The 27,068-nt window shown below is 40.6% G+C and overlaps 2 protein-coding genes across 2 annotated transcripts in view; one reads left to right on the forward strand and one right to left on the reverse strand.

Moving 5' to 3' along the window:
- SSH2 (slingshot protein phosphatase 2) overlaps nucleotides 1-21,076 on the reverse strand; it is a 102,702-nt gene extending 81,626 nt beyond the window's left edge. Inside the window, exon 1 of the mRNA XM_085301255.1 lies at nucleotides 20,934-21,076. Coding sequence (XP_085157381.1) covers nucleotides 20,934-20,996 — 63 coding nt within the window. The 5' untranslated portion in view covers nucleotides 20,997-21,076. The remainder of the gene's footprint in view (nucleotides 1-20,933) is intronic.
- EFCAB5 (EF-hand calcium binding domain 5) overlaps nucleotides 20,867-27,068 on the forward strand; it is a 39,016-nt gene continuing 32,814 nt past the window's right edge. Inside the window, exons 1-3 of the mRNA XM_085301236.1 lie at nucleotides 20,867-20,964; nucleotides 25,736-25,826; nucleotides 25,922-26,231. The gene's annotated coding sequence lies outside the window, so the exon portion shown is untranslated. The remainder of the gene's footprint in view (nucleotides 20,965-25,735; nucleotides 25,827-25,921; nucleotides 26,232-27,068) is intronic.

Raw genomic sequence — 27,068 nt, forward strand, 5'->3', positions numbered from 1 at the left:
TTTCACCAATCCTGTAATCTGCTTGGATTTTCCCTGCAGAGGTTGTGCGACAGCATCAGCAAACAGAAAACAAAAGGAAAAAAAAAAAAGAGAGATAGAGAGAGAGAAACACTTCAGGCAAGGAACGTAGAGGGGAGTGCGTGACATCAGAATAAGCGAGAAGTCTACTGAAACCAGGTGTTGTCATTATATCAAAGCAAGCCACCAMTACACCTTCTGTGAGCCAGATTTAATATCTGATCTTAGCTGAGCACTCAGTGCTACAACAGTTCTAATTTTTTTTTATATTGCCAGTTATTAACAGTTTCATTACACAAGTCTTAAGAAAAAGTGCAGCCAGCATCCCAAAGCCCATCTTCCCTAATGCCTCAAAGGTAAAATGCTACCACTCAACTATGCACACATAAGAAAGGACTATATTTCCAATTTACAGAGACTGACTGTCTTACAACAGGTTTTAARTCAGTGATTGCAGGCTGCCTTTGGTTCCTTAATCCTTAAATCCCCACACTTTCCTTTTGAGATTAATCCAGTTAAAACCGTCCCCTCCCTTTGCCATTTGTGTGAATGGCCACCTGAAGAAAGCAGCTGCAGAAGCCGAACTTGGAGGACAGCACTCCCCAGAACTTCATCCTGCTGCAAGGGACAGCCCAGAGTAAGCAACACTTACTGCCGATGCCAAAAAAATGCAACTAGTATTAATGAAGTAAGGGCAAAGACACTCCTTACAGATTGTTTAAAGTAGCAGGAATCAATCATCCAGTCCAATCCAAATCTCTCAGTTGCTTTCTGCCGTAAGATAACTAGAAATAGGTTTATGCTATACTAAAGATAAAGCACTCTTAAACCAGTGCGAGCCATTATGTGAAAATCCCCCTTTTTTGAGAGGGGATGGGCACTTACTTTTGAGGTCACCTCTAAATAAGATGGCTATGAAATCACACCACAGGCTAGCACATGCACATCATGAGGACTCTGTCTCCTTACACACTAGGCATCAATGCTCTAATCCAGTAAAGACACAAAARAAGAACAGGCACCAGTGAAGATGCAAAATAACCAGAGTCTAGAGCACCCCCCGCCCCCGTATTGTGGGGAGGGAGTCATGTGTGACCTGGCACTGCTCCTTGGGCAGGCAGCGAGCACTATAGAACACCACCCAGCTCCGCGAGAAGGCCTTCAGCTGCAACAAGGCTAAAGTCAGCCACCCCAAAACCATACGGATCCCCTGTTCCCTGCATGCGTATCTCTGCTGCCCTCATTGTGAGGCTGTGCCAGAAGCTCTGGAGCAGCGTTACTGCTGAGCAATCTGTCAGAGGAGCACAGCACATGGGCTCTCGGGTGCCTGCCAAGCTCTTCACACTATGCACTAGAGTCAGGACTTGGACCATAAGCCCTTTGCATTCCTGGTCATGCACAAGCAAGAGAAACAGAAAACTGGCTTTGAAGACTTGGAGACTGCTAATCAGCAGAGTCCTTCCAAGATCCTCAGTCTCAGGTGTAACAAGAATGAACAATCTCATCACCTTGGTTGCCTAACTAAAGGGACAGCAAGACGCCTATACAGCTCCAGKCTATAATATGTTGCTAGCTCCATTCACACGGATAAGGAAGTGCTCAGCCACTGCTGCACATTTAAATGCTCATTCTGCATGGCTGGTTAGTCAAAAGCGGAGTATTTCTGCATTCATGGAGCAGCTATTTTAAGATTACGTTATGCACTCTGCTTCCATTAATAGGTACAAAAAACAAAACAAAAAAAAAAAACAAAAAAAACCCACTCCAAAATAGAATTATACCCAGTGATGCATTTGCCTCAGCAGACTTGAAGGTTGCATGCTATACACACCCAAAGCAAGTGGAGGAGAGCTGCTGAATTCTGTTATCAACAAGCCACATTTTTCTTCACAGCTTCAGAGATCACTTGGTCATTAGGCTTGTCAAAGCCTTTATGGAGCAATTCAAATCTGTGTTCACCAGCCACCTGCTTTATAGGCCTGTCAACCTGCATCTTCCACACAGAGATTTAACACAGCCATAAACCCCCCTGCAAAACTGAAAGAAGTTAGACCAGACTGCGGCAGCAGCTCACGTGTCCTGCATTCTGCAAGACACTGACCCAAATACTCTCATTCCAGACACTAGCTTCCCTGTTAGTATTGCCCATGCTCTCCTGTAGGCCGTTCATTCAGCAGCATTTATGCTCCTCTGGGATCACTGCATCCCCTTTGAGRGCGCTGAAAACTGTGGTTACTTGTCAAGCTCAGGCTTTGCAGAAAATTGTTTTGGAGCAAGTCAAAAAACCTCCTGGGTTCCTCGAGCGAACAAAGCTCAAATTATGAAATGCTCTCACCAGACCMTGATTTTCATTCCCCCACCCCAAGCTACTTCAGTACTCCTGTCATTGCTGTCCCTTGTGCATTTGGCCAAGAATAGCTATTCAATTCAAAACTATAAGACTAAAATAGTTCTGTCTCAAAATTACCCCGTTGCTTTAAAAGACTACGCTTAAAGAGGCATATGTTGAACAACATAGTTGGATACTGTAACTTCTCATCTAATACCCAGAATGATATCTATACTATACCTGCAAGTTTGGATCTAATACAAAAAAAAWTCAGAGACCTGCTGCTAGCAGGTATTTCATGTGTGCATGCATGCTAGTAGTTCTTCAATAGTACCTCCCCTACATGCATTAGAGTTGCATTTGTATCCATAAAAAAAAACCCACACGCATGCCACTATTAGTTTAACTGAGACATCTAGACTTCTCTTCCATCCATCCCACATGTCTTACTCTCCAATGGGCAGACGAGGAGCTCATCTTTCAGTAGCCTGTATTGTCGTATGCCCCATATTGAAGAAGAAGTAATCAGCACTGGCACAAGCACTCTTAAATGTTGGTAAAAATGAAAAGATSGTTTCCAGTGCTCAGTATCCATGCTCATTTTCATTGGACATGAATGAATGGCAGACCAAAAACTCGCTTGCATTTTACTTCCCTTCTTGAACTAAAATATCAGGGTTTTACTGACTTTGTTTTCTAGGATCAAAGAGTGAGGGAGCACTGAAAGAAAACATGATTACAAACATTTAGGCAAACACTACAGAATTTGTATACTGATAGCACTAGGGACGTTATTTTAATTTCAGACTTCTTGGAACAGGGCAAGTTCTGTATAGAGTCACTTTACTAACAGGAGTTTTGCATTTAATAAAAGGTTTACTCAGATTGTATTAAGACCAAAGCAGCAGAAACCAAAAGCATTAGAATCCAGAAGGTACATGTGTAATAAATCTCATTAAAACTAGAGCAGGTCAGCCCTCTAATGAACTTAAGCTATAGATTCTTCTAATACTCTTGAGGAAAGCTCTGCTGACCAACTAAGTGAGAAGGATTCCCTCAGCTCACAAATCCACATCCATGGAGCCAAGTGGAAATACCATACAAGCTAAGCAAAATAAATTGAGTTTGTTTTTCTAAATGTGAAGTGCAAGCAAAAATCCTAAATTAAGAAGCAATGAGTACTAGACTCAGAACTGAAAATGAAATCCAACTTGGAGAAAAAGGTCATACAAACAATTCTTCAGAGTTGGATTAAAACAAGATCATTTTATGTTAGATTCAATCTAAAAAGAAATACATTAGCCTATGCAGACAGAGTAAAAGGAAAGCCAAACAGTATGTGAACTTAAGAGTATAGCCCAGCTTCTGAAAAATGAAAACAAGAKGGACAGCTTTAGTGTCAAGGCATCCACACGTAGAGACTTCTGAACACTAAACAGCTTTAGCTGATGATCCTCTCTCCCACAAAGCCTTGTTTTCAAGGAGTTAAGAGCACTGATTTATATCCAGCAGCAGATGTTATATTAAAGGAGATAAGAATAGGACACTGAAGAGCAGTAGCAGCGTACACACACACAAAAAACAGTATTACATAGTATCAAAAAGGAAACTAAAGCTAGGTAGAAAGATCCCAAGATGCTTGAAAGCACTGCTTAAAACAAGTCTAATATGAAGTCTTATCATTTCAGCCTCCATTTTAGAGCTTTAGAAAGAAAGGAGACATCACACGCTAGCAACGGGCCTGGAAGCAGTATGCAGGTTTATCAGCAGAGGTTTTTACTGCTCCAAAACTTAAGCCATTCTGGCAAAACAGTAAACTCTTGGCACATAGATGCTCATTTCGACTTTGTTCGCTTTAGTGCAGTACTGAAAATACTGCTCTGTGTGCACCATACTTGACACACACACAACTGTGGAACAGAGCGGCTGGTTTCCAGTCTTCTCAGTAGTGAAAGCAGCCTTCCTCCCTACCTTCTTTCCAAGGGATAAATAAACAATAAACAAAAAGCACCCTCACCTCAAGATGCCAGGACCCATTCCTTACTTTAACAAACAGAAACAAAAACAAAACAAAAACAAAAAAAGCAATACTAGCAGGAAAAGACCTTTTATGAATAGGACATTTCTGGGGAAGTATGGAAGAGTTAAAGATTCCTGAATTGCATCTAACCAGTGAACAAGGTCACAAATTAAGTAGTCTGAGAATTTCTGGTAGCTTAGSCCTGATACAGTCCCTCTTTTTCCTTCCTCCCCTCTTTACTACTTAGCTCTAAACACAGGAGCAAAAGAACACATGCTATAACCTGTATTGGTATGGGCAAATACCCGGCTGCAGTCACAGAAGCACATTCTTCAGGGCTTGTAAACCATCACATGACAAGTGTCACAAGAAGTCAAATTATTAAATGCAATTTTAACCTTACAGAACTTAAAAATACTAACAGTAAAAGCCCTTACGGAGATATATTTCAGGAAGGAGACCTTGTTCAAAGTAATGCAAGTTTTGTTCATCCATTCGCTACAGAAGTTTTGCTATTTTCTAACATCCTGCTATTAAAAGCCAGAGGCTTCATCTCCACTCTGCTGCTACTGTACAGTAAGGAATCCTGACTTCTTGCTATGCTGGTGKTGTTACATAAAAAAGTTAGATTTGAAAAAGAGAGTAACAAACAACAACAACAAAAAAAAAATCAGTTCTCACGTTATCTGAAATTTTTGATTTAGAATGCTACGTCAACTAATATTGCTTAGAAGTCCCTAATATATACTTTATTTATATAATTTACAGCCAATAAAAAGACTTGATTAGCAGGTACTGAAGACCTTATCAATAAGCCTCTCATGAACATATAAACGTTTGTATTAAACCATGCAGAGACTGGAGCTAGCTAAAACTTTCCTGATCCCACGTTTAAAAACAGTTCATTTATTATAAAGTTTACTTGTAAGAGTGACTTTTTAAAAAAGTACCAGGGCATGAAACTCACAGTTGTTCTTAACTGCCAAGAAATATGTGCAGTAATTCAGAAGAAAACATGTAAAAGTTTTGCTTTTTATCTCTAACCAGGGAGAAAAATGGAAATAAGCAGAACTGCACCTTAACAAGAAGTCACTGTGCAAACTGATAGTCATGCTTCCACTATCTGTATTGATTTCAGGACAAAGGAGCTTACTTTTTATTTCAGAAGACCCACTTTGATCAGAGAAATCCAAGTTATACTAATATTTTATCTTGACTTTTTGTTTTTTAAGTTAGGAATTGGTCCAACTCTAGAGTACTTCTCAACATTCAGGGATCCCGAAGGCTCCCAACKGCACAGAAGTGACAATGACACACAGGGTCCCCAGCAGATAATCACTAAACTCATCCTTGGGATTAAGTCATCTCTATTTGTGATTCCTTATGCAATGATCTCTCTATTAGAGAGAGTAAATACTGCACGAAAGCCTCTTCAAGGCCTTGGCCACCATCTGTGAATAACATTATTAACAGTGGTATGAACTTTCAGAGAGCATCTGGTTCTCCCCACCCCCTCCTCAAATCGTTGGAAAGGGCTCTTCAGTATTATGCAAGCGTGGCCTAGGCTGTCTCCCTCCCTTCCCTTCCTCCAACAGCAAAGGCTTAATTGCATTATAGATCACTATACAGGCAACATTGCTGGAGCTCTTTGAGGTATGTCATCTTCCTCTGTCTTAAGTTAACAGCAATATTTCTTGAAAGAAAAAACATGGTCAGTTCAACAGGGACTTCTATCCAGCAGGAAACAGCACCCAGGACAGTAAACAGCCCTGCAGTGTGCAGTAACAGGCAAAAGATACTGTGAAGATGTTTGTGAAAGAGGACATTTCTGTACAAATGCATGAGAAATCTTCTTCTGATATACTGAATATCGTTTTTTTTTTCATCCTTGACTTCCAAAAAGAGAAAAAGAATAAGTACACATCAAGATGCTCAGAGGCTAGCAACTAGAACATACTCTTACTATGATTACAGATGAATTAATACATAGTTGATTAAAGTCTACAAAATAATGGGCAAGTACATTTTAATGGACAAGTACACTTATCCAGGATTTATCCAGCGTCACCATCATTCTGAGGCATGTTGCCTGAACGCATATTCTTCATGCAGGTCATAAGAGGAAGTATGCAGTAACTGTTGACCTCAAGCTASAGGAGATAAGGAAGTTAGATGCACATAGCAGCTAGCCTCTAGGGTTGTTTTGCTAGGGTTTAATCTTCTTTCAGCCATAACTAGTCACTCTAGTTTCGATGTCAGGTCAGATTTAAGATGAACTCCTKGGAAGGAATATAGCTGTGTTGTTATGCAGCCACTTAAACAAGACAAACGAGTTTAATAAAATTAAGTGAGTTATATTAGTGGCTTTAGAGGGCCTGAATCTCGAACTCAGTACAGCAATATTCTCCTGTAACTTAGGGGGTAAAGGGGAAAGCAAAAGGAAGAAGCAAAGGGACTTGGTAAGTCCTGGAGCAAGTTGGTGCCTGTTAGAGATGGGCTCTGCYAAGCTCCATGCTCAACATACAGTGGGATCATGACATCCTATCAAAAGGATTTTAGGATTATATAACTGACATTTGGAATGGCAGCAGCTAAAATTGGAATTCCCATCTTTTAACAAGAAAGTACAGGTGACCATGCAGTCAAAATAGCCAATATTTCACTAAAACAGTACATTCAATATCACCCAATGAGCTCATTTTTGGAGGCAGTTCAATGCCTCACTTCTAGGACTGATGTCAGTGTCACATGCTTGGAGAGATCAGTCTGCAGCTGGATACTTTAAAGCTTTCTGTTGAGAGTTCAGAAGAGTCAGCAGATTTCAACAGCATCAACTAATGAATTTGTGTTTTATCATATCAATTTAGTCAGAGCCAGTTGTCAATACCTCCATGAGACTATCAGGCCATTCCAGGGATTCCCTTCCCTCTTCTTTAAGCCACTACTTTGTAAGGGAGGAGCGCAGCAATATAGCTGTTTCAGATAAAAGTTAGCCTTCAACAGAGAAGTAAATTGACAAAAAAGATGAGGAAACAGGAAACTCTCACTGACTCTGAGGGCCTGTGACATAATGATTAACCAGTGAGACACCAAACTCAGTAGCGGTAAAAAAAAACATTTAGCAGAGCAAAATGTGTTGAGCATCAGCAGCACAAACACCACAGGCAGTAACATTCAACCCTGCGTTCAAGTCCCATTCACTTACAGATTTCAACTATGAGGTTGTATTTTATTGTGGTATAATGTAGGAATGCTACTGTTCGACTGAAGGTCAGTGGCAAGCGTTCATGCAGTATCTGTGAAGTCTCCATCACTTTGACACCCACTGCTTCCACGTTCAACAACTGGAGATAGAGTTGCATTACACAAATAAGCAGTGTCTTCGTTGTGCAATCGCATGCGACTTCTTCAAGGAAAACAACACTCAAATACAAAGAGTGTCATGTGCATCAGGCTACAGAGTGGGTGATAGTGGTGTTGTCAGAAAGCACTCTGCACTGCTTACCTCCACTCCCATTGATTCAGTAGCTGGCTATACACGAAAARTCTCTGAAGATGAAGTTGAAGAGTTCCCTAACCTGCAGTGCCGTCCATACACTATACTTGAGACAGAACAACAACAAAAAAACAAAACCACAGAAGAAGCRTGAAACTGTAGCTTTATATATAATTTTTAATAGAACTCTTGCAATCTTCATTCCACTTAAGAAATCAGACCATACATTCATTGGTTTTGAGCAAGCCCTTCACTACACTGCCCAAGCCTTCCACATCTCTAGAGCCTGTGTTGAGAACTACACAAATAATTAACTGCATGCTTACACTGCTCTCGGAAGATCTTGGACGAAGATGCCTTAAGGCTTGATATTCTGCGCAGCTATTAAACTGCTCAGTGAGACTAGCTGGCTTAGTCAGTGGCCATATGAAAAGAGCCTTCATGTAGTTCAGGGAAGGGCCCATTTTAAAAGATTCCCAGGAGCTTCTCTCAAAAAAGTTCATTAGCTCTGAATATGTTCCAAGAGTGATATAGTTTGCCCTCATTCAGGCTACAAACTTCATTTGTAATAGAGAAGGATTGAAAAGTTTTGAGAACAGGAGTGTCCACGGCAGGAAGCGGTACAAACGCCATGAACACGAAGCCCTTACATAGAATTGACAGAGCAACAGGCAGCTCAGATGCCTTCAGGGGAAGCTGGCAGAAAGACTCGGCTCTTCAACTTCAGAATGCATGAAAGAAACTCTGCTTGCACTGTATAAACCTCCAGGTGAATAAATATATTTGGAGTGCAGACTGCAGCAGGGGTCATGTAGGGTTATAAATGACCACAAGCCACCTCACCAGCATTACTAGCTGTTAACTCTCAGAGCCTTAAGATTCATTTCCAGACCACACTTTTCATCCTGGCCATGTAGTTGAAGAAAGAATCTCATTTTAAGATGAGGTTTCTAAAACCTCAAATGTTTTAAATTGAAAGGAATGCATCCTCAATTTTAAGCCATCCCATTTTCAGCCATAAAGACCACCTTTTCAGAGGTTTGAAGCTAGCTGGCAGTTTTATGCAGCCCAAACAAGCCTGTACGTTTTAAAATTTGACTTGATGTAGCTTGTACTTTCAGAAAGGTTTACAAAGCAGCCTTTTGTAGTTAACTTGCTCCAAGCTGGGATGCTGCCAGGTTGTTATCAATGACATTTTAAAGCAGATGAATGAAGTTCTTATGTACGGTGACAAGTAGAATACTGATCTGGCACATGCATACACTGAAAGAAGAGAGCTTGCTATTAGTTTGTCAGGATAATAAATAAATAGTGATTTCATGAATATAAAGCTTTTATTAGGCAACAAATGAGCAAAGTTAGTATTTATAATCCTTTGGTGATTTAAAGCACCCTTTGAGGTAAGGCTACTCGGAATCGGCCAGAGCCATTATCATGGATCAGAGATTCTCAAACATAGCTTTCCCTTCCCTTACTCTTATCACAGCAGTACAATGCASAAAGTTATATTCTGCCTTCTGAACTGGTCCAGGCCAGACTTGGCCCTGTTCTACTGCTTCCTTCACAAATAAACTACTCCGAGATTAACAATATTGAAGGCCCATGACAGCAAACACTCCTGCTACAAACTCTTCAGAACTGCAATTAAGAGCTGCACTTGCTATAAGAACTGCTGGCTCCTTATCACAGAAAGGACAACTGAGGCAGCAGAAGTTTGTGTTTTGCACAATATTCCTCAATCACACTGAAAATAAGCCAAACTAAGAACAGTGAAATTGCATTAGCAATATTGGCTGTGACCGTAAGTCAGCTAGCTGGCAAATCACTCTCTACTCCCCACCCCAAAAAAGATTCTTGGATAATACACTGTCGATACTGAAAAGCTCCAAAGCAGTCAAGAGATCTCTTATACCAYATGCAAAGTTAAAAGAGTCAGGTATGTCCAAGATGTCCCATTTTGGGGTTGGTGAGTAAAYGAAACTTTAGCAGATTGCTTCCTTCCTCGAGCTATCTTTGCACAAACTCCCTTTGGTTCAAGGGCATCCTGTGTTCATCTTTCCTAAAAATCAAATTTGCAAGTTTGAACTTGTTCGGATTCAGTTTTGTTTTTGTTTTGAGTGCAGTGCATCTCAAAATTAAAATCAAAATGTGAGCTGTTATTCAAGTGTAAAAATGTATTTTGACTCAAACCATCTTCTGTCCAAATATTAAAAACATCTAATCCCTCAACATATGCTCCTTTGACACTAAGTTCACCATACTTTCAAGCGTCAAAATCATACCAAAAAGAAGCAGCATACTCTGACTACAGTATAAAGTGGGTTTGTCTGACACAAGTCAGATTTTCTCTCCTTCCAGAAGAAAAATTTGGACTTCCTCCCTCATAAGAGGGCCAGCAGACTACTTAAAAACTGTCTCAGCTATCTCTACTCACACCTAAAGATCTAAGTAGAGCTTCCTCCAGGCAAAAACCATTTCTAGAATACATGGAAAAAGACGTTTCATCTCAAAACGAGAAGTGTGGGTTCTTGTGTTGTGGGTCTAGATCAGAGATCTGTGGAGCATATATGACAAAAATGCATTTCACCTACYGAGACTATGCAAACCCCATTCCAGCCATACTGCAGCTGGACTGACAATGCTGCTATCACCTGACAGTTTAATAATTTTTTCAATTTTCCGGGGGGGCAGGGGGAAGAAGAGGAAAGAATCCAAGACCATGCTATGCTTACATTGTTTTGGCCAGATAATCTTTTTATTATTATTTAAGACTAAAGAGCAGAGCAGAAYGGGCGCAGGAATAGAACAATTCATTCCCAGTACATCATTATAGCAGCTACTTCTAGGCCCTACATAGCAAAACATGGAAGGATAGTCTGACGAACGGCAGAAAAAAAAAAAAAAGAGGCAAGACAATCTATTAACATTTCATTTCCACGTGCRACTGTACTGAGAACTTTATGCAGTATTAAACTTGACCCACGTTACAGGAGAATGCATTTAATGTTGACATTCAGTCTTCCACATTCTATTAACTATGGCAGAACCAAATTACAAGACAGAATGGAAAAAAAGGTCAAAAAGCAAACAGAACAACCTGTTTCACTTCACATTTAAAAGTCAAGTTTACTACTCCTAGACATAACTCACTTGAAAACAAAACAGAGGAAACTCCCCATAATGAAACTCACTAAATRTTACAGAAGAAATATGCTAATTCAAAGTGTACTAAGGCTTTGTCAACCCTTCTGCAATTTTAAAGGGTAAAAGGAACAGAAYTCTGCTATTTTAAGGCTTACATTTTACCCAGAAAGAGAGTAATACAGTAGCTAGTTAACTGTTTAATATATTTTTGAAACACTCTTAGTTAACTATAGCAGTTACAGTCTCACCCAGAGACCAGTCAGAGCASTTTGTCCTAAGCTATTTAGGACTTCAGAAAGAAAATATATAAATACAAAAACAGAAGCATAACACACAACCAAATCATTATTTATTCCAGAAATACCTTTTCTTGTCACTTATGAATGCCTGTTGCTTAGCATTTCTCTCACAACTAGGTTTAGTTGCTATCTGTAGGGGCTAAAGTCGCTAAGAGAGCCGAGTCACTTTCCCACCAGCCCCATGGCCAGCTACAAGCGGAGTTTGCAGTGGAGCACCTCGTTTCCTACAAATGCTGCTTCAGAACTCAGTACTACTGCAAAGAAACAACAAACTCCAAAAGACAGTTGCCACTGTAGAAGAAACAAGCCAGAGTTCTGCAGAGACAACTGCTGACCTTTGCTCCTAGGCATCAATACTCACATCCTGCAGTAGTTCCAGGTTTTAATTAGTTTGGTAASGACTGGCCCCTTCCAGGCTGAGCAAGAACTTGCACTTTTTTTCAGACAAGACAGCAGCACACAAGCATTCCACATGCAAGCAGAGGTTAGGGACTTTTGTTCTCATGTGCCTGATACTGGCACTCAGTACTCTAATGATATTCAGCAACTCCGGAGATTTGTGGGAAAACTCCCGCTTCAGCTGGATTAAACCGAAGGGTTGGTCCTGCAGCACACAGAATACTCAAACTACCAACAAACCTGTCCTTTGGGAAGCAAAGCATTTTCCACACGCAAGGCATATGCCCTGTCTCTCCCTCTCATCATCACCTTAAGAAGATAGAGATGAAAAGCCTGAAGTGCTTTTTGCTTAGGGATCCTAATATACACATTTCTTAGATGTTAGCCACTGAAGCTAAACCAAGCAAGTTGAACAGGTCTTAAGTTTCTACAGAATTATTACATTTACTACTGCAGACATCAAGGCAGAAAGGACACTATAGCAGCTAGCTACATTAATTGGACAACTATGCTCCCTTTCCACATTCATGATCAGCTTTCCACATTGAAAAACCTTTTCTCAGCTATATAATCCAATTGAAATTGGAAAAGTTGTACAGAAAGATGTTTAGCCCAGCAGCTTTTGCATTTTTGCTAATGAGGTCTCAAGACCTACAGATGAACATCTCCAACATCCTCATTCTTCCCTACTTCCTATTGCTTCTTATCTGTTGCAAGAGAGAATAGAAGCTCTTGGATTTGGAGCCTACTCCAAGCTTCATTTGAGGAATCTTCACTCATTCAACAGCAAAGCCAGTTACAGGCACACAAACAGAAGAGGCCTGCAGACTGTCTAAAAACAGAGCTGCTACTGCAACACGTGTTATAGCATACTGGATAGGGAAAAYGGGTGACTTGGTGGATCCACAGCACACAGCAGTAAAGTTAGGGCTGTGTGCCTTTCAGATCCTACTTAACCTCACCTCACTCAGACTGGCTTGTGGTTCACCTCACCGAGAGCAAGCAGAGGAACAGGCTGTGCAGCAGGGAGCCTGGAACTGAAGAATGCTGGACCTGCAAAACTGCCACGATGAAATCGCTGGAATTCAGTTCCCAGAGATCCACTTGACTATTTTACTTCCAGAGCAGTGGAAAGTTCAAGCACCCAAACCTTCTCCTGAGCWCTGGTATGAGCATAGTACAGGGACAGTGCAAGTTGTGATAATCAGTCATTTCAAAACAGATCAGATTAAATACTCAAATAACTTTAGAGTACTTGGATACAGGAAAGTGTGGCCTTAACTTCCTCAATGATTTCACCTTGAAATAGTTTACATAGATGCAGTAACTTCATTATTTCAATGAAGCCTCAGTTGAGCCGTTCCTTGGGAGATGGAGGACTTGCATATCTAAAAGCAATGAGCAGCTATGAGCAAATGGATTTCAGTAAGTGCCACAGGCATTTGTTTAGCCAAAGCCATAAGGAGTTCACATCACAAGGTATTTGCCAGGAGTTTCCTGAATGCTGGCACACACAATAAGGGTGCGTCTCACCATGGAAGCAACAAGCTGTTTAACCGCATGACTCATCTTATAGCAACATTTTATGCCTTCTGAGAGGAGGCCAGCCTGCAATGAGCAACACTGATAAGATGCATATTCAGAGCAATTAAATTGGGGCAGAAAGCTATTGACACATTCAAGCCTGCAGATACAGAAGCATGCCCAAGTACTAACAAAAACATACAGGCACGTACACTGCAGTATTTACTGTTGAGTTAAGACATTTTGCAGGTGATTCGCAATGACCTACTCAATTTATACAGACAAATTCAGAAATGCAAGAGCAGTTTTAGCATTCCTGATTTTTTTTTAATCCCTTTAAACATAGCCCTCTATAGAAAGAGGTCCAGCAAGGGGTAGAAACCCTGCCTCTCTTCTGAATGAATACTTCCAACAAACTTCAYCCAAGTCCCCTGCCACCACTACTATCATTATACAATGGATATGAGTTTGATTGTCGCTACCTAATAACTGAATTATAAAGGATACTCAAATTAATAAAATGGAGATGAAGCTTTTCTTAAATTCACAGGCTGAAGTGACCAGCTCAAGSAATTGGAGCAGGCAGTTTACGAGCCTAGCGTTTTCAAGTTGCTTGGCCAGTTTATAGAAAGCAAGTATCAGCCACAGAAGGTGAGCAACTTAACACGTACTTCTCGCTAAAGGTATTGGCAAGAGCCAGATGCGAAAACAACAAAGCCTCAAATCACTAACTCTAAAAGTACAAGTGCATTTTTGAAAACTGTCACCCATGACGCTCTTCCAAGGCTAGCAAGAGCTTCCAGTGTATTGTTGCCCCTTGGAAGCAGTTTGCCAAACAACATGCGCACTTCAGTGGAGAGAAGTTAGTGTGGCACTGGGAGGATGTGGTTTGTTGTGACTGAAGAATGAAACCTTGAGCTGCAGGCTGTGATCAGGGAGCAGCTACACTGAGTTAAGCTGTCCAAAGGCTTTTTTTTTTTTTTAATCCCCGCCCCCACCTCCAAGACAGRGAACAGTTGGAACTATAGATCTTTCAGAACATATTTTTTTTCCCTCCAGTAASTGGAAATCCTCAGTCATTACCTCCACATGAAGACAGCTCTCTTACACTAAAATACTTTCAGCAGAATGTTTTTTTGAACAGCAGTCTCTACTGGAAATAGCACTCTCCACTTCAGTAAATGTTTCATTGACTCTCAGAAAAACTGTAGGTATCCACATCGTTTTTGCTTAAGCAATGAGAAGGTTGAAAGGGGCAAGGTACTATCAATAGAGGCTAGATAAGAACCCATTACAGCATTGTACACTATTTGCATCTTCAAGTGACAAATTCTTATTTTTGAAAAGGAATTTATGCACAGTTGGAACTTAAGAGATGACAATTTCAGCTGGTCAGCTTATATTTAACCCAGATGAACTGTTTTCATGTAGCTTCATATTTCCAGAGAGGCAAACAAGTTGTAGAGTTGTTTTAGGTAAAATGTCACATATGGCAGTCATATTTAGCAGAATAAAGACAACGGCAAAATAGGTTCAAAGATTAAAACCTCCCTCTTAATTTAAAAAGATCCATTTTAAGTCAACATTGAAGCATGTCAACAAAGCATGCAAGAAGCCTGACCTTCCCATGAATAGTAGGCTTCAGTTTCAATGCCAGCTAGTATCACTTCCTTTGGTTGGACTTAACTAGTCAAGGCAAAAAATGCTCCTGAATTGAAAACTTGTAAAGTGATGCCCCAAGAAACAAAACAAAATGGAGGAAAATACAGGAGACGTAGTTCCAATTTTGCAAAGAAACCCTAGACAGACAGGGGACCCGGTGTAAAGCRCAGTATCAAAATAGGTATCTTGTACTCACTAGGTCCCTTAATTTTGATAAGCACAATATCCAGTAGTGCAGCATGTTAGACTAGATAATGTCAAAGTAAATCCTAGCAGGGTCCAGATCTATACTCCCCTTCTCAAATTTCTCACAATTAAAAAAAAAAAAAAAAGAGGAAAAAAAAAGAAAGAAAAGGCAAGCCAGGAAAACTAGAAACAGAGACTCCCTGTCTCATGACCCTCAGTGAGGTTCTAATTCAGTTTTCACCATCCTCTTGATAAGCTGAGAGTGCTAGATACTGTTCTTAATCTCTCTCACACACTCAGCACCCCTATACTCCATGCAGATACCTAACCAAACCTGCTATGTGTGTGTTTTAGACAGATCTTCCAGAGGCTGGAGTTGGACTTGTGTCACCAAGCAGCCTCAGTTAAACTATCAAACTATTTAAGAGATGAACAGATTTACACAGAAGAAAGCTCTCTGCAATCAAAGAGCCAGGATAGAAGACTTAACCTTTCAGCAAAACACATTCGACAAGAGGTAGAAGCCTCCTGTCTTCCTTGAAAAGCTTTCAAGACAAGCAGAAGTTTAAGAGAGGGAGCTTTAGGCCACCTCATTAGCACAGGTTTGTTTCCCAATGGCAACAGTTGACAGGAGAGGAAATTTTTTTATCCGCAATGCACTTTGAGAAGCTTGTCTAAGCAGGAAGCAACATATTCTCACGGTCCAGTGCTTCTGAAAACTTCAGTTTTCAAAATGAGCTATGCATATACCCCAAAAGCATCAGCTGATGAAAAACAACAAACAGATTATAGAATTTTTAAATACTAGTAAGGCATTTCTAAGTCTACTACATGTTTCATAAGATTTCTCTGGTTTCCTACCTATATTGTAGCCCCCCTCCAAGTAACTTACGCAAGCAGCAGCTATCAAGATCTTAACTGATTAATTAAAAAGTTCCAAMTGAGAGAGAGACTAGACTTATTAATGAATAAATAGACTCACAATTACACATTAATTAATAACAATTGCAGGATAAGGGGTAGAGAAGTCTTAGCAAGGATCTTATATTTAGCTTCCCCATAAATAAGTGGGGAAAATATTTCCTTTATGTTCCACCAGCAAGGAGCTTTCAGATAAAACACAGACTCCCAAACTGATTTGCAGGACACTACTTCCTGCTCAAGCTGTTCTCCTGGGATTAAGAGGAGGAAATCAAATGGCTTAGAGTTTCATTTGCTTTAAACTTTTTTTTTCTCCCCTTAAACTGTGCATTTTGGAACAATATATGCAGCATATCCTCTCTTTCTGGGTCAGTTGCTCTGTTCCAATAAAAGCATATTGCCTCCCTGAGGGTAGGGAAGGCAAGTGAACTGCAATATGCAAGAGCCATAAGGGCCAGATTGCCTGCCCAGCTTCTTCACTTCTCAGAAGAGAGATGTTAGACAAAGGACTATCAATATTAAAGAGTAAAAACCTAGCTTTTGTTCGGTAGAATTGTGCATAACAATAATTAAAAGGAAAAGTTTCATAATATTAATTTCCCCAATACAGATTATTATTAAAAGTCTCTTGGAAAGTGACACAAAGTGTTACAGCCATTTCCCTCTGTTGACATCATCRTGATGAGGATCCCATGCCAGCTTGTTGAGTGAAATTACCCAGCACCTTCCAGTGCCTTAGAGAAGAAGGCTGAAAAAGGACAGGGGCAGGCATCTTTTATTAGTTCTTCTCTCCTTTAGTTGGACTGCTTTCTTGCAGCTTGTCCCCAGACCCAACAAGAAGATTTTGGCCACTGTGCCCACATTTTGCTATGCAACAATCAGTAGTGGTATCTATCTGATAATCATGGAATAAAAGAGTAAAATGTCTGCAGTTTAACAAACAGATCAACAACAGATTCAGAGGAACAGTTCATTGCTTGCTAAGTAACTTAAAACTGACCCCTAAACAAGACTATTAACAGTTGCCTTGACGAACAATACACATACATTAAGATCCCAAGCAAAATAACTAAAATACAACATTTTAAAAGGGAGTAACGTAACAACCATTAGCACCTCCCCCTCTTCTTTCCCTCCCTTTTCAGGCAAAGGATACTACCCGGTTAAATTCGTTCACAGGTATCTGCCCACTATGCCAGAATTGCCAAGAAGGCAATCAAATAAAGTATGTTTCCATTCTTTTTCATTGAAATTAAAATGTTAGAAGGAAAAGTAGGGAAAACCACCGCTTTACAAGATGCTGTCTTGATAGAGATATAGGAAGATAGAGAATGTGGCAAAAATTTTCAAAAGCAGAGTCTATAGATTCCAGTTACAGAGAGAAAGGCTAGATTCTTCCTACCACCTTAGGAAAGGTCTTACTGCAAGTTTTGATAGCACTTGTGAACAAGGTGTTTTTATTCCACTAATTTTGTTTGCAAGTCTACTGTGCCTATTTGCTGTAATGCAGATGCATACATCTAGAGCCATTTCTTCACTTAAAGAAGATTGTTTGGAGAGGAAGAGAACTTGAGTTTAAGATGCTTTCATCCTGTCATCCCCTAAAAAGATCACCCGGAAAAAGAAACTGGAAATCTTATTTTRATGTATAAGGTAAACAAAGGCCTTGATCAGCACTAAGAAGCCACTTTCTATTGCATGGTAACCTCATACTTCACTGTCACGCAGTCCTGCCTTCTTCCACTTTCCATCAACAAGGCAGTGTTCTGAGTTGTATAAGAAAGTGAAGATTGCTGCCTTATTTCCCAAAAGTGCCTGCCAAACCAAAGGGCAAAAACAGGTAACAGAAGTCAGACAGACAATTAAGGGAATYTTACAAGTCATCAAGTGACCATTCAAAAAGCTGTAAATCTATAATCAACACTTTGCATGAACTGTAGCTACCCTGAAATGAATGCCCATGAAATGCACTATGGCAATGAGAGCAAGATAAAAAGAACTATAAATAAAAGCCATCCAATTTCAGAGCCATTCAGATCAGCTATTCCCCTGAATCCATAAAAGCCAATTATAACTCTTTGTAGGGCACTCTTAACAAAAATTCAGTTGTAGGACATCAATTCCACCTTTTCTCTTTGTCTGCAAAGTCTCTCTCTAATGCAAGAAATCATCAAATAATTTAAAAGAGAATCCTTTTTTTGTCCTTAAAATTCTTAGTGATCTCAAAACAGAATTAGACATAGCCATCTGCTTGCACACTTGCCCACAAGTTAGAATAGCAAGGTTCCAGCAGCTATGTTCAGAAACAATTCGAAGCAGCAAGTTAAACACATTACTCCTAGAAGTGATTTAGCGAGATGAACTTTCTTTTAAAGAGGTAACTGGTAGATGGAGTTATCAGTCTTTACAGAAAGAAGCTATAATCAATAGCTTACAACAGACTGCTTGAAACAATTTCATTTGACACTGAAAGAATGAAGTCCTCCTGCGATCTTACACAAGGATAATAGAACACAGTGTATTTTGAAGCAATTCCTTGTTAGAGTTTGCATTTCTTCAAAAGATTTTTAGATGCTAAGTTTGCAATGCTAAAAAGCAGACTTCTAAAGTCATGTGAGTCCTACCAGTCACCAAAGCCCCAAAAGAACATGACAAGCTCCGAGAACCAACACCTTCATATGGATTGCAAAAGGCAACCAATTTCTTCATAAATCTCTAGCACTCTAGGAAGAATCATCATCAGGAACAACAGAAGAACACAAACAAGTTTAACAGAAGTCTGACCAAAAATAAAACACCCTAGTGCTCTAATGAGGGCTAGAAGGGTATCTGCACCCTAAAACATGGTTAAGAAGTTATAACAGGAAATGCAGCAGTTGTGAGTATACTCAAATAATAGCAATTCAGGGCAGAATATGATGAATACTACTTACACWTTAGACTGCAAGAAAAGTTTGAAGAAGTGAAAGTAATCATGAGAAGCAAAGTCAGGTCAGGAAAACAGTCACACACTTATTTTTCACATAGGGCACCAAAGGATTTACAAGGGCTAATGAAACAGATTACATATCAGTATTATTACATTGAGGAAAGAGAGAATATATGAAGACTTGCATTCTCTGGATCTATCAGGCTGTGAAGGAATAATTACATATTTTTTTAAAAAGCACTGCTCAAAGATCAGGACAGTCTCCATTAAACAAACAAACAAACCAACCCTCAAAATATGTTTTTCTGTTATCCCAAGTGACCCTAATGAAAAGGAGCATGTATGGTAATGTTGTATGGAAACTGGCTGGCTAGCTGTTCCAGACGGGAAAGCCTTATAAAACACAGTTAATCATTCATATATGAAATGTATATACATATATCAAATACATAACAAGGAAGGGGCTATGCATCCAAGTGGGATAAAGGAAAAGGACAACAGGAGAGATTTTATTTCATACCAAGATGTCTTAAATCCAATATATTTATGGGAAAAAYGATGCCTGGAGAGGTTGAAGGAGCCAAAAGCAAGTAGAGGCACTATTTTCCTCATGGAGGTGGGAATGAAATAGCCTCTGAAATAATACAGCACACAAATATTTATAGTAGAGAAATATAAGTGGAATTAATCTATGTTGCTAAATACAAATACTTTAGAAGAGACATGGGAGGAAAAGAGAAGAAAAAAGAGAGGGAAAAAAAAGTGTTCTGACAGCTAAAATGCTGTCAGGGCAGGCAGGACCTGTCAAGTAGTTGATCTAGTTTCAGAAGAGGTTACCTAACACAATGAGGAATATTTTCAGAGTAGTTGGCTTTTTTAATCTTCCCTGCATCCCCTCATAATGGAAGCAACTGAGGTTTCAACTTTTCCCCTGAAGCGTTTGCAAACTAGACATAACACCAGTGTGGTAACGCRTGAGGTTTATAGTAGAAAAGTCAATTGAGCGCTAAACATAAAGAAAGTGAAAGCATGCTCACTATTTTTCACTCTCATCCTTAATTAAAATATTTGAAAGAAATCATGTAATTGGTTGGTACTAATTTAGGAGGTTAATATAAAATTTTTATGATACAGAAGTACTAAAACAATGGCTTGCCCCAGTTTAAAAAGCATTGAAAACATGAAATCTTCAGAGTAGCCTGCTTCACTTCCTGATTCAAGGCAGTTATGAGATGCATCTCCTCCYTACTCCTTGGTTCACCCCACATATTTCACCGAGAAATTTTAAATGTGGCCTTTCCATAACTGTTTCGAGCTTGACACAGCCTCTTGAAGATTACATGTAACGTTTATAAAGAGAGAAAAGGGGAATAATAATAATAATAATAAAAAAAAAGCCTTAGCTCTTCCCAAAGGAGGCCCATGTACTGGAGATGCCCAGAGGGTACTGTCAGATTAAATCATTTTAAAACATCGGTAGCAAGAACAATGCCAGCTTGCTTTCACACACACCTTCCACATCTCTCCCCGCACACACAATGAAAGCAGAAATTGAATTAAATTAAATTAAACCGGGCTGGTTTGCGCGRGCGGTTTCCCGCTGCGGACAGGGCAGTAGCCCCGCAGCGCAGGGGGCGGTGGCTCGGGGACGGCTGTGCCCGGGCTCTGGTGCCCCCGGCCCGGGGCGCGGCGCCAGGCGAGCCCCCAGCCCGCCGGGCCTGCGGAGGGGCACGGCTGGCCCCCGCCCTCCCTTGCCACCAGGCCGGAGCAGCGGGGCCCGCGGAGGGCAGCCCACGGGCGCTGAGGCGGGCAGGCGCCACTGCCCACACGGAGCTGTCAGGGCCCGGCGGGCTGGGGGCGGGGGGGGGGGGGGGGGGGGGGGGGGGGGGGGGGGGAAGCGGTCTGGCGCGCATGCGCGCCGCCACGCGCCGGACCCTAACGGCCGCCAACCGCCGCGCTCCCCTCAGCGCCGGGCGGGCGGCTCGCGGGCGGGCGGGCGGACTCACCGAGGCGCAGGGGCTGGAGGTGGCGCTCGGGGTAGGCGAGCGCTGCACTGTCACCAGAGCCATCGAGGCGCGGCGGGGCCCCCCGTCCGGCCGGCGGGGGCTTTACTCCATGGCGAGAGCCGGTGGTGGTGGTGGCGGCGGCGGCAGCAGCTGGGCGCAACTCCACGCGCGCCAACGGCCTCTCGCCGACTGAGGCGCGCTGGGGCTGGGCCGGGCGGGCACAATAAGGCTCCAGCGCGCATGCGCCACCTGTCAGCGCCGCGCCGCCTCCGGGCCGCCGCCGCGGGTTAACCCCTGCGGCGCCGCAGCGCTTCCGAGCCGCGGCCCGCCGGCGTCCTGCGGCGGCGCCCGGCCCGGCCYGGCTTCCAGTGACCCCCGCTCGGCCCGCTCCGGCGCGATCCGGTCCGGCTCCTGTGAGGGAAGGGAGGGGGGCGGGGGCGCGGCATTCATCCCCGTTTGTCGAGCCTGAGGTGATTTTTGGTGCTGGGCTCCCACTCGCTGGCAGCCGCCCAGAGCAGACGCGGCCCCGGCAGGTAGGAGCGATGTTTTGCTGGAATCCCGTTCTCCTGGGAGCCGAGGCGGCAGCAGGGCGTGTGGCACGAGGCTCTGTGAGAGCGGGCCTTCCCGTTGTATCTTGACGCTCCCGCGTTGTTGGTTTTTCCCTGGATTACGGAGCAATACTAACTCTTTCTGCAGTGAAAACAGACTAAAATTCTTTACATCATACATCAATGCACGAGCTCAAATAGCAAAAAAAAAAAAAAAAAAAAAAAAAAAAAAAAAAAAAAATCCTACTTGAAAGTTTGCACTCTGAGACAAAGTGCCGAATACTGTTAAGCCAATTTATCATTTGCAGTTGCAGCCTGGTGCTGCTGAATTTGTGGCTGTGTTAGCATGAAAGCCATGGGGATCAAGTGCTGTCTTGGGCATCTRGGGGAAAACACTACATATGATAAACAGAAGCCATGCTAAATACCAAACAGAGCAGAGTGCATTTAATGCATTAATTCCTTTTAAGTATGTGGTTCATACTGCTTTCAGCTGCTCCTCAAGTTGACAGGACTGCGAGAGGCTCTTTGGCCCCTGTAAATCTGAGCATCAGAAAAGCGCCTCTAGTAGCTCTGCAGTCTGTTCCCCGGGCTCTACAGTCGAAATAATAAACAGGGAGGTTCTGTGCACTCTGCTAGTTGTGCCTTACTGCAGTGAAGRAGTGAGGGCTGCTAATGAGGCATTTTGCCTCCTAGTGGACGAGGGAGAATGAAAGGCAGGTTCATTAAACTAAAGTCGGGCTTAGAAAGTGAGTGTTGTTGGGGTTCTTCAGAGGGCTACACGCCAAGGCAGAGCCTTGAACATGAAAGAGTCTAGAAGAACGCTCAGTGGGATCGTAGCGCATAGGGAGAATAAGCAATGACCCATACATAAACAAAGAGTCATTGTCCTCCKTTTTGTAACTGTCATGTTATTATTTTGAAACACAATACTTGCAGAAAGCTTGCTAACATTGTGCTGTGAGCTACGGCACAGGGCTCAAGAAAATACCTTCCAGACCTCTTTTAAATTATTATCCTGCTAGTCCRAAATATTCTATAACTTACCAACAAAACATTATTTTTTTATACGCAGCCTCCTGTGCTGTCTCTCCCTCCCCATTTATTGAGGACCTAGAGAAAACCACTCCAGGTGGTTTGGGTGTATCTGTACAGGTAGAAATAGACTGGCCAAAACTGCGCCAAAATGCAGACAGCCTTCTGCCATTATAAATAAAGCATCTTCTGTAAAAGTTTTAAGAGCAAAAGAATAGTTTTGTGCTTGTGAGTTGCATGTACCTAATGAATGGGTGTATGATTTTTACACACTTTCAAATGACATAGCTAGGCCAGTAAGATTGTTAGATGTGGCTACTGAAAAGAGCTCTAGCTCATAGTTTCATTTGTTTTAACCAATAGAAGACAGAACTTCTTTCCTACTCGTATTTTCTGCTTGCTCCAACTTGATAACTAAATTACAAAAACTATGTTTTTCATACCATATTAATCACYTTTTTATTTACTTCTTACCCCAGTTCAGGAAAGGACAGAAGTACAAGGTTAACTAAAAATGTCCTTTGACCAACAATATAATGGAGCACATGGGAACTCTGTTCTTGATAACTTTAGAGGTTATTTTTGTTTGCTGCTATGTTCGTTGTAGATGCTTTTCTTTACATTTTACTCATATGTGAAGTTTATTTTCCTAACTGCTTTTTTCCTAAWTTTTTTTTCCTAACTTCTGTGAAACAGAAGTCTCCTGAGCAGAATGCTTCATTCCTTCAGGTGAAAACCATTCTGCATCACAGTAATCCTTTTGCTAATCCTGGGAACATAAGAAGCACAGATTCAGATGCTTGGCATATGCTGTATGTTGGTTATGMAAAGCATCACGAAGCTTTTCAGAACGAGAGTCTTTGTGATTTCTGAGCACTTTGTTGAGCTTGTAGCCAGGTACTTCTCCATGCTCCTATAAAGTTTTTTGCCATGATTTTCCATGGAGGCAGGACTCATATTTGAGGATATGAACTATTTTTCTCTGGCATATGACAGGAATCYTAATGCCTCTCACCTATCTCTGAAGTAGCATATCTGGTTATTGTTTCATTTTCATCAGATGGATTCCTGCAAATACAGATCTACTTTCAGGCATATCTGGTTTTCATTTAGACATGTCTGTGTTGATATAAGCAGACTACAAGTTCCTAGAGTATTCATACAATTCCCTCACCTGGGACTAGTTTTTCATTCTGGATTTTGAGAATTAGTTATGCAGTGATTACTATCAAGAAATGATTATTTAAACCACCTTCCCAAAGTGATCTTTGTCTAATTTTCATATATCTTGTAGCACTTCCAGTTATTTGAACAGCAAACACTTTTAAAAATCGTTTACTATGAGTAAATAATGGAGTTGATATCTGCAGTTATCTGGAGGTCCAACATATCAGTTGTTAACTACAATAATCACAGATTGTAATGGTTCTTCAAGCCATTAGAAAGGTATAATTTACATGTGCAATGGTTTTTAGCAGCAAAATTTAAGTATGGGAGAGGAAGCTATAAGGCAGATGTATTATGATTGAGAAGAGCAATTAGAGGACAGTCTGTGGTCACAACATCATGGCTGGTACAAAAAATAGAGACTGGAGGCCTATGGCTATATTCTTCCATGTGCTGAAAACACTGTAGTCAGCACTTAGTAGCTTTAGCCCAACAGCTCTTTTAAAGCATGTGAAGCTATACGTGGGCTGGTTTTGTATGCATTCCTAAAATTTATTTTTTTTCTTTTTTTAATACACTGCAAATATTTCTCTGGCTAACACAACTTATTTTTATTATTACTACGTGTCAGGGCTTTATTGCATAATCTTGGCATCAGCTGCAAAAGGCGAYAGAATGCTCCCAAAATGCATCTTATACAGAAAAAACAGAAAAAGATAGAAGAGGCAATTCCAGCAAAACAACTTTGATGACATRCTCAGCCTATTATTTTGTCAACACTTCAAGTATTTGGTGGCATAATAAGAAGATACACTTTGCTTAGTGAAAACATTAAGAGATAACAGTCAAGTTAAATAGGGTGCAGTTAAGGATTTGCTTAATCCACGGGATTCAGTTTTCAGAAAAACAAAAATAGAGCCATTTTGATCCCTCTTTCCAAGTTTTGTTTGTATGCTCTCATTGAGGAATTAAACAATAGCTTTAAAGAAAGTGAGATTATTTTTTAAATTGAGGTGTCACACAAAAGAAAAGGTGTGTAAGTTGACCATAATAACGACAAAATTCTGATTTGTAAAGGATAAAACTCAAGCCCACTTGAGAGAACAAGACAACAGGACCAGGGTCAGTTTGCTTTGASGGGAAAAAAAGCACAATCCAATTTAAAGCTTCATTTTAAATCATTTTATATTGTTCTGTACCATTTTTCTATTTAATTTTTTGATGTAATGTTTTATTTCAACGCATGTTGGAAGTACACTAAAATGAGCTTGTTTCCTTCTGATRCACTTTTTTTTCCAAATAACAATAACAAAAATGACTTTCTAAAAACAGTAGAAAATGACAGTTTGCATTCTGAAATTAAAACTCCAAAGTTCCTGAACTGGACAAAAAGCGTGACTCACACAGATACTGGATCAGATTTTTTAGAAATCTGTTATTTATATTAAACCTCTATTTCACATTTTATGACAAGCTCAGCTGTSTCATGAAATGGAAAATTATGCTGTACCAGAGGGTAGGGTACAGTGCAGCTGTTCTARTGGCAAATAGCACAGATAAAGTCACAGTTTAGAGTTTTCATGCAGGTAAAAAGTCCAAAGGTCATGCATCCTCCAGTGCAACATATAGAGGAAGAAATAGCAGTAGGTGGACCTCGTTTCCTGGCAGAAATTGCCATCAGTTTCCTAATTGGAAATGCTGCATATCATAAATGAAGTCAATAAACAGACACCTGATTTACATTAGTATAAATGAGAGCAGCATGAGTGTTCATAGACTGTTTTGCTTTTCCCTTCTCCTTTCCCTTTGTTGCATAGTATTCTTCATAAATAGAAGAATAAGAGAAATTATTAAAAAGCAATTCATCAAATTCCTTTAGATTCTGGTTTAAAGGTAGTCTTCTTACAAAATGGTTCTGTAAGTTACCCCCTTTTTAGTGCTGTACCTGTCTTTCCTAACAGGCTGATACAGTGACACAGTTTTTTTTACAAAAAGAAGATCCTAAAAATGTCTGTTAAATTTTGATTTGTAATTATTTTTTTAATCTCTCAGRTTCTCACATCTATTTGATGCAACCCTCTGTTTAGCCTGTAATTTTGTGGATTTGTGGCAGTTCTGGACTTCAAGATCCTTAAATCTGAAGGTGAACCTCTTTTTACTGRGCACTTGTGGATTCTCTTTCTGACTGTATGTCCCTTTAATGTTGTCTGTTGCCATTCATAGTCTTTTTTTTTCCAGTCATGTAACACAATGATCTAAGTTCAGTACTGAAGAGTRTGCTGGGCTGCCAAAGCCAAAAGACAACCTACAGCTATTCTGAGTTGTGGATGAGACATAGCAACCTTTGGGATTATTGCTTAGCAACAGCAAACACACACAGAGGAGTAAAGCTCACAGTCCAGCTCTACAGCAGGACTGAGAAATCCCTAATTGAATTTAAGTTTTTTAATGGCTGAGAACAGATGGGCATATATTTAAATTCCTATTCATTTGCAAAACCACTCTGAAAGCAGGAGGAATAAGATCTATTTTCATACCTGCTTCAAAGGTAAGAAAAACAGTTCTTTAGAGCTTCAGAAAACAAACAAGAAAATCTTCTTTAATTCTAATTGAAATTTAAAAGAAGATCAAGTGTTCAGAGGTATTGGGCACATTGTGATTAGTGAAATAAACATTCTCTATGAAACGCTTTAAGGAAAGTCAAGACTATTTCTGAGCAGTAGCAGAATAAAAGAGATTGGACTCAGTTTTTGAAAGGACTTGTGTAATTCARATGTTCCCAAAATACTTACCTGGACAAATTTTAGTCTTTCTTTGCCCTATTCCACCCATGAAAATTCCTAAGAGAATAACAATGAAATGGTAAAAATATTACTTATGAGTAGATTTGTTTCTTGTACAGAAAACTGGGAGATAATCATTTTGTACCTGCAGGGATTCCAGCAGGAATATTTCTGTCACAGAAAAGGAGCCAGGAAAGTGGCATCCTACTAAATAATGAAAAGCTTATCTTGCGCTCAGCTTGAACAAAGGCTTACAGGAAACTTTATATCACATTTCAAATTTCCTAGGTGTTTCTAAAGCTTATCTCTGTGCCCTATGCTTACTTTTATTTGGACAGCCAAGCCGGGCTCCACTAGAGAATGTCATAGGCCTTGAGAACTCTGTTACAGGCCAAATTCTCAGCTGATATAAATCAACACAGTTACATTGCAGTGTATGAAGCAGTGGCTTCTTACACAAACAGRAGTGTTGTCCCTGTAATCCTTGACAAATTCCAAGTTTCAGACCTGATTCTAGCATTCATTTGTGGTTTATTTTAGCTATTACTTGCTATTTTTAAGTTCTTCAATTTCTTCCTTGCCTCCTTTATCTCTCCTAAAAA

The sequence above is a fragment of the Rhea americana genome, unplaced genomic scaffold (genome assembly GCF_003343005.1).
Source record: "Rhea americana isolate MKP2758 unplaced genomic scaffold, rheAme1 scaffold_175, whole genome shotgun sequence".
In the NCBI taxonomy this organism is placed as follows: Eukaryota; Metazoa; Chordata; class Aves; order Rheiformes; family Rheidae; genus Rhea; species Rhea americana.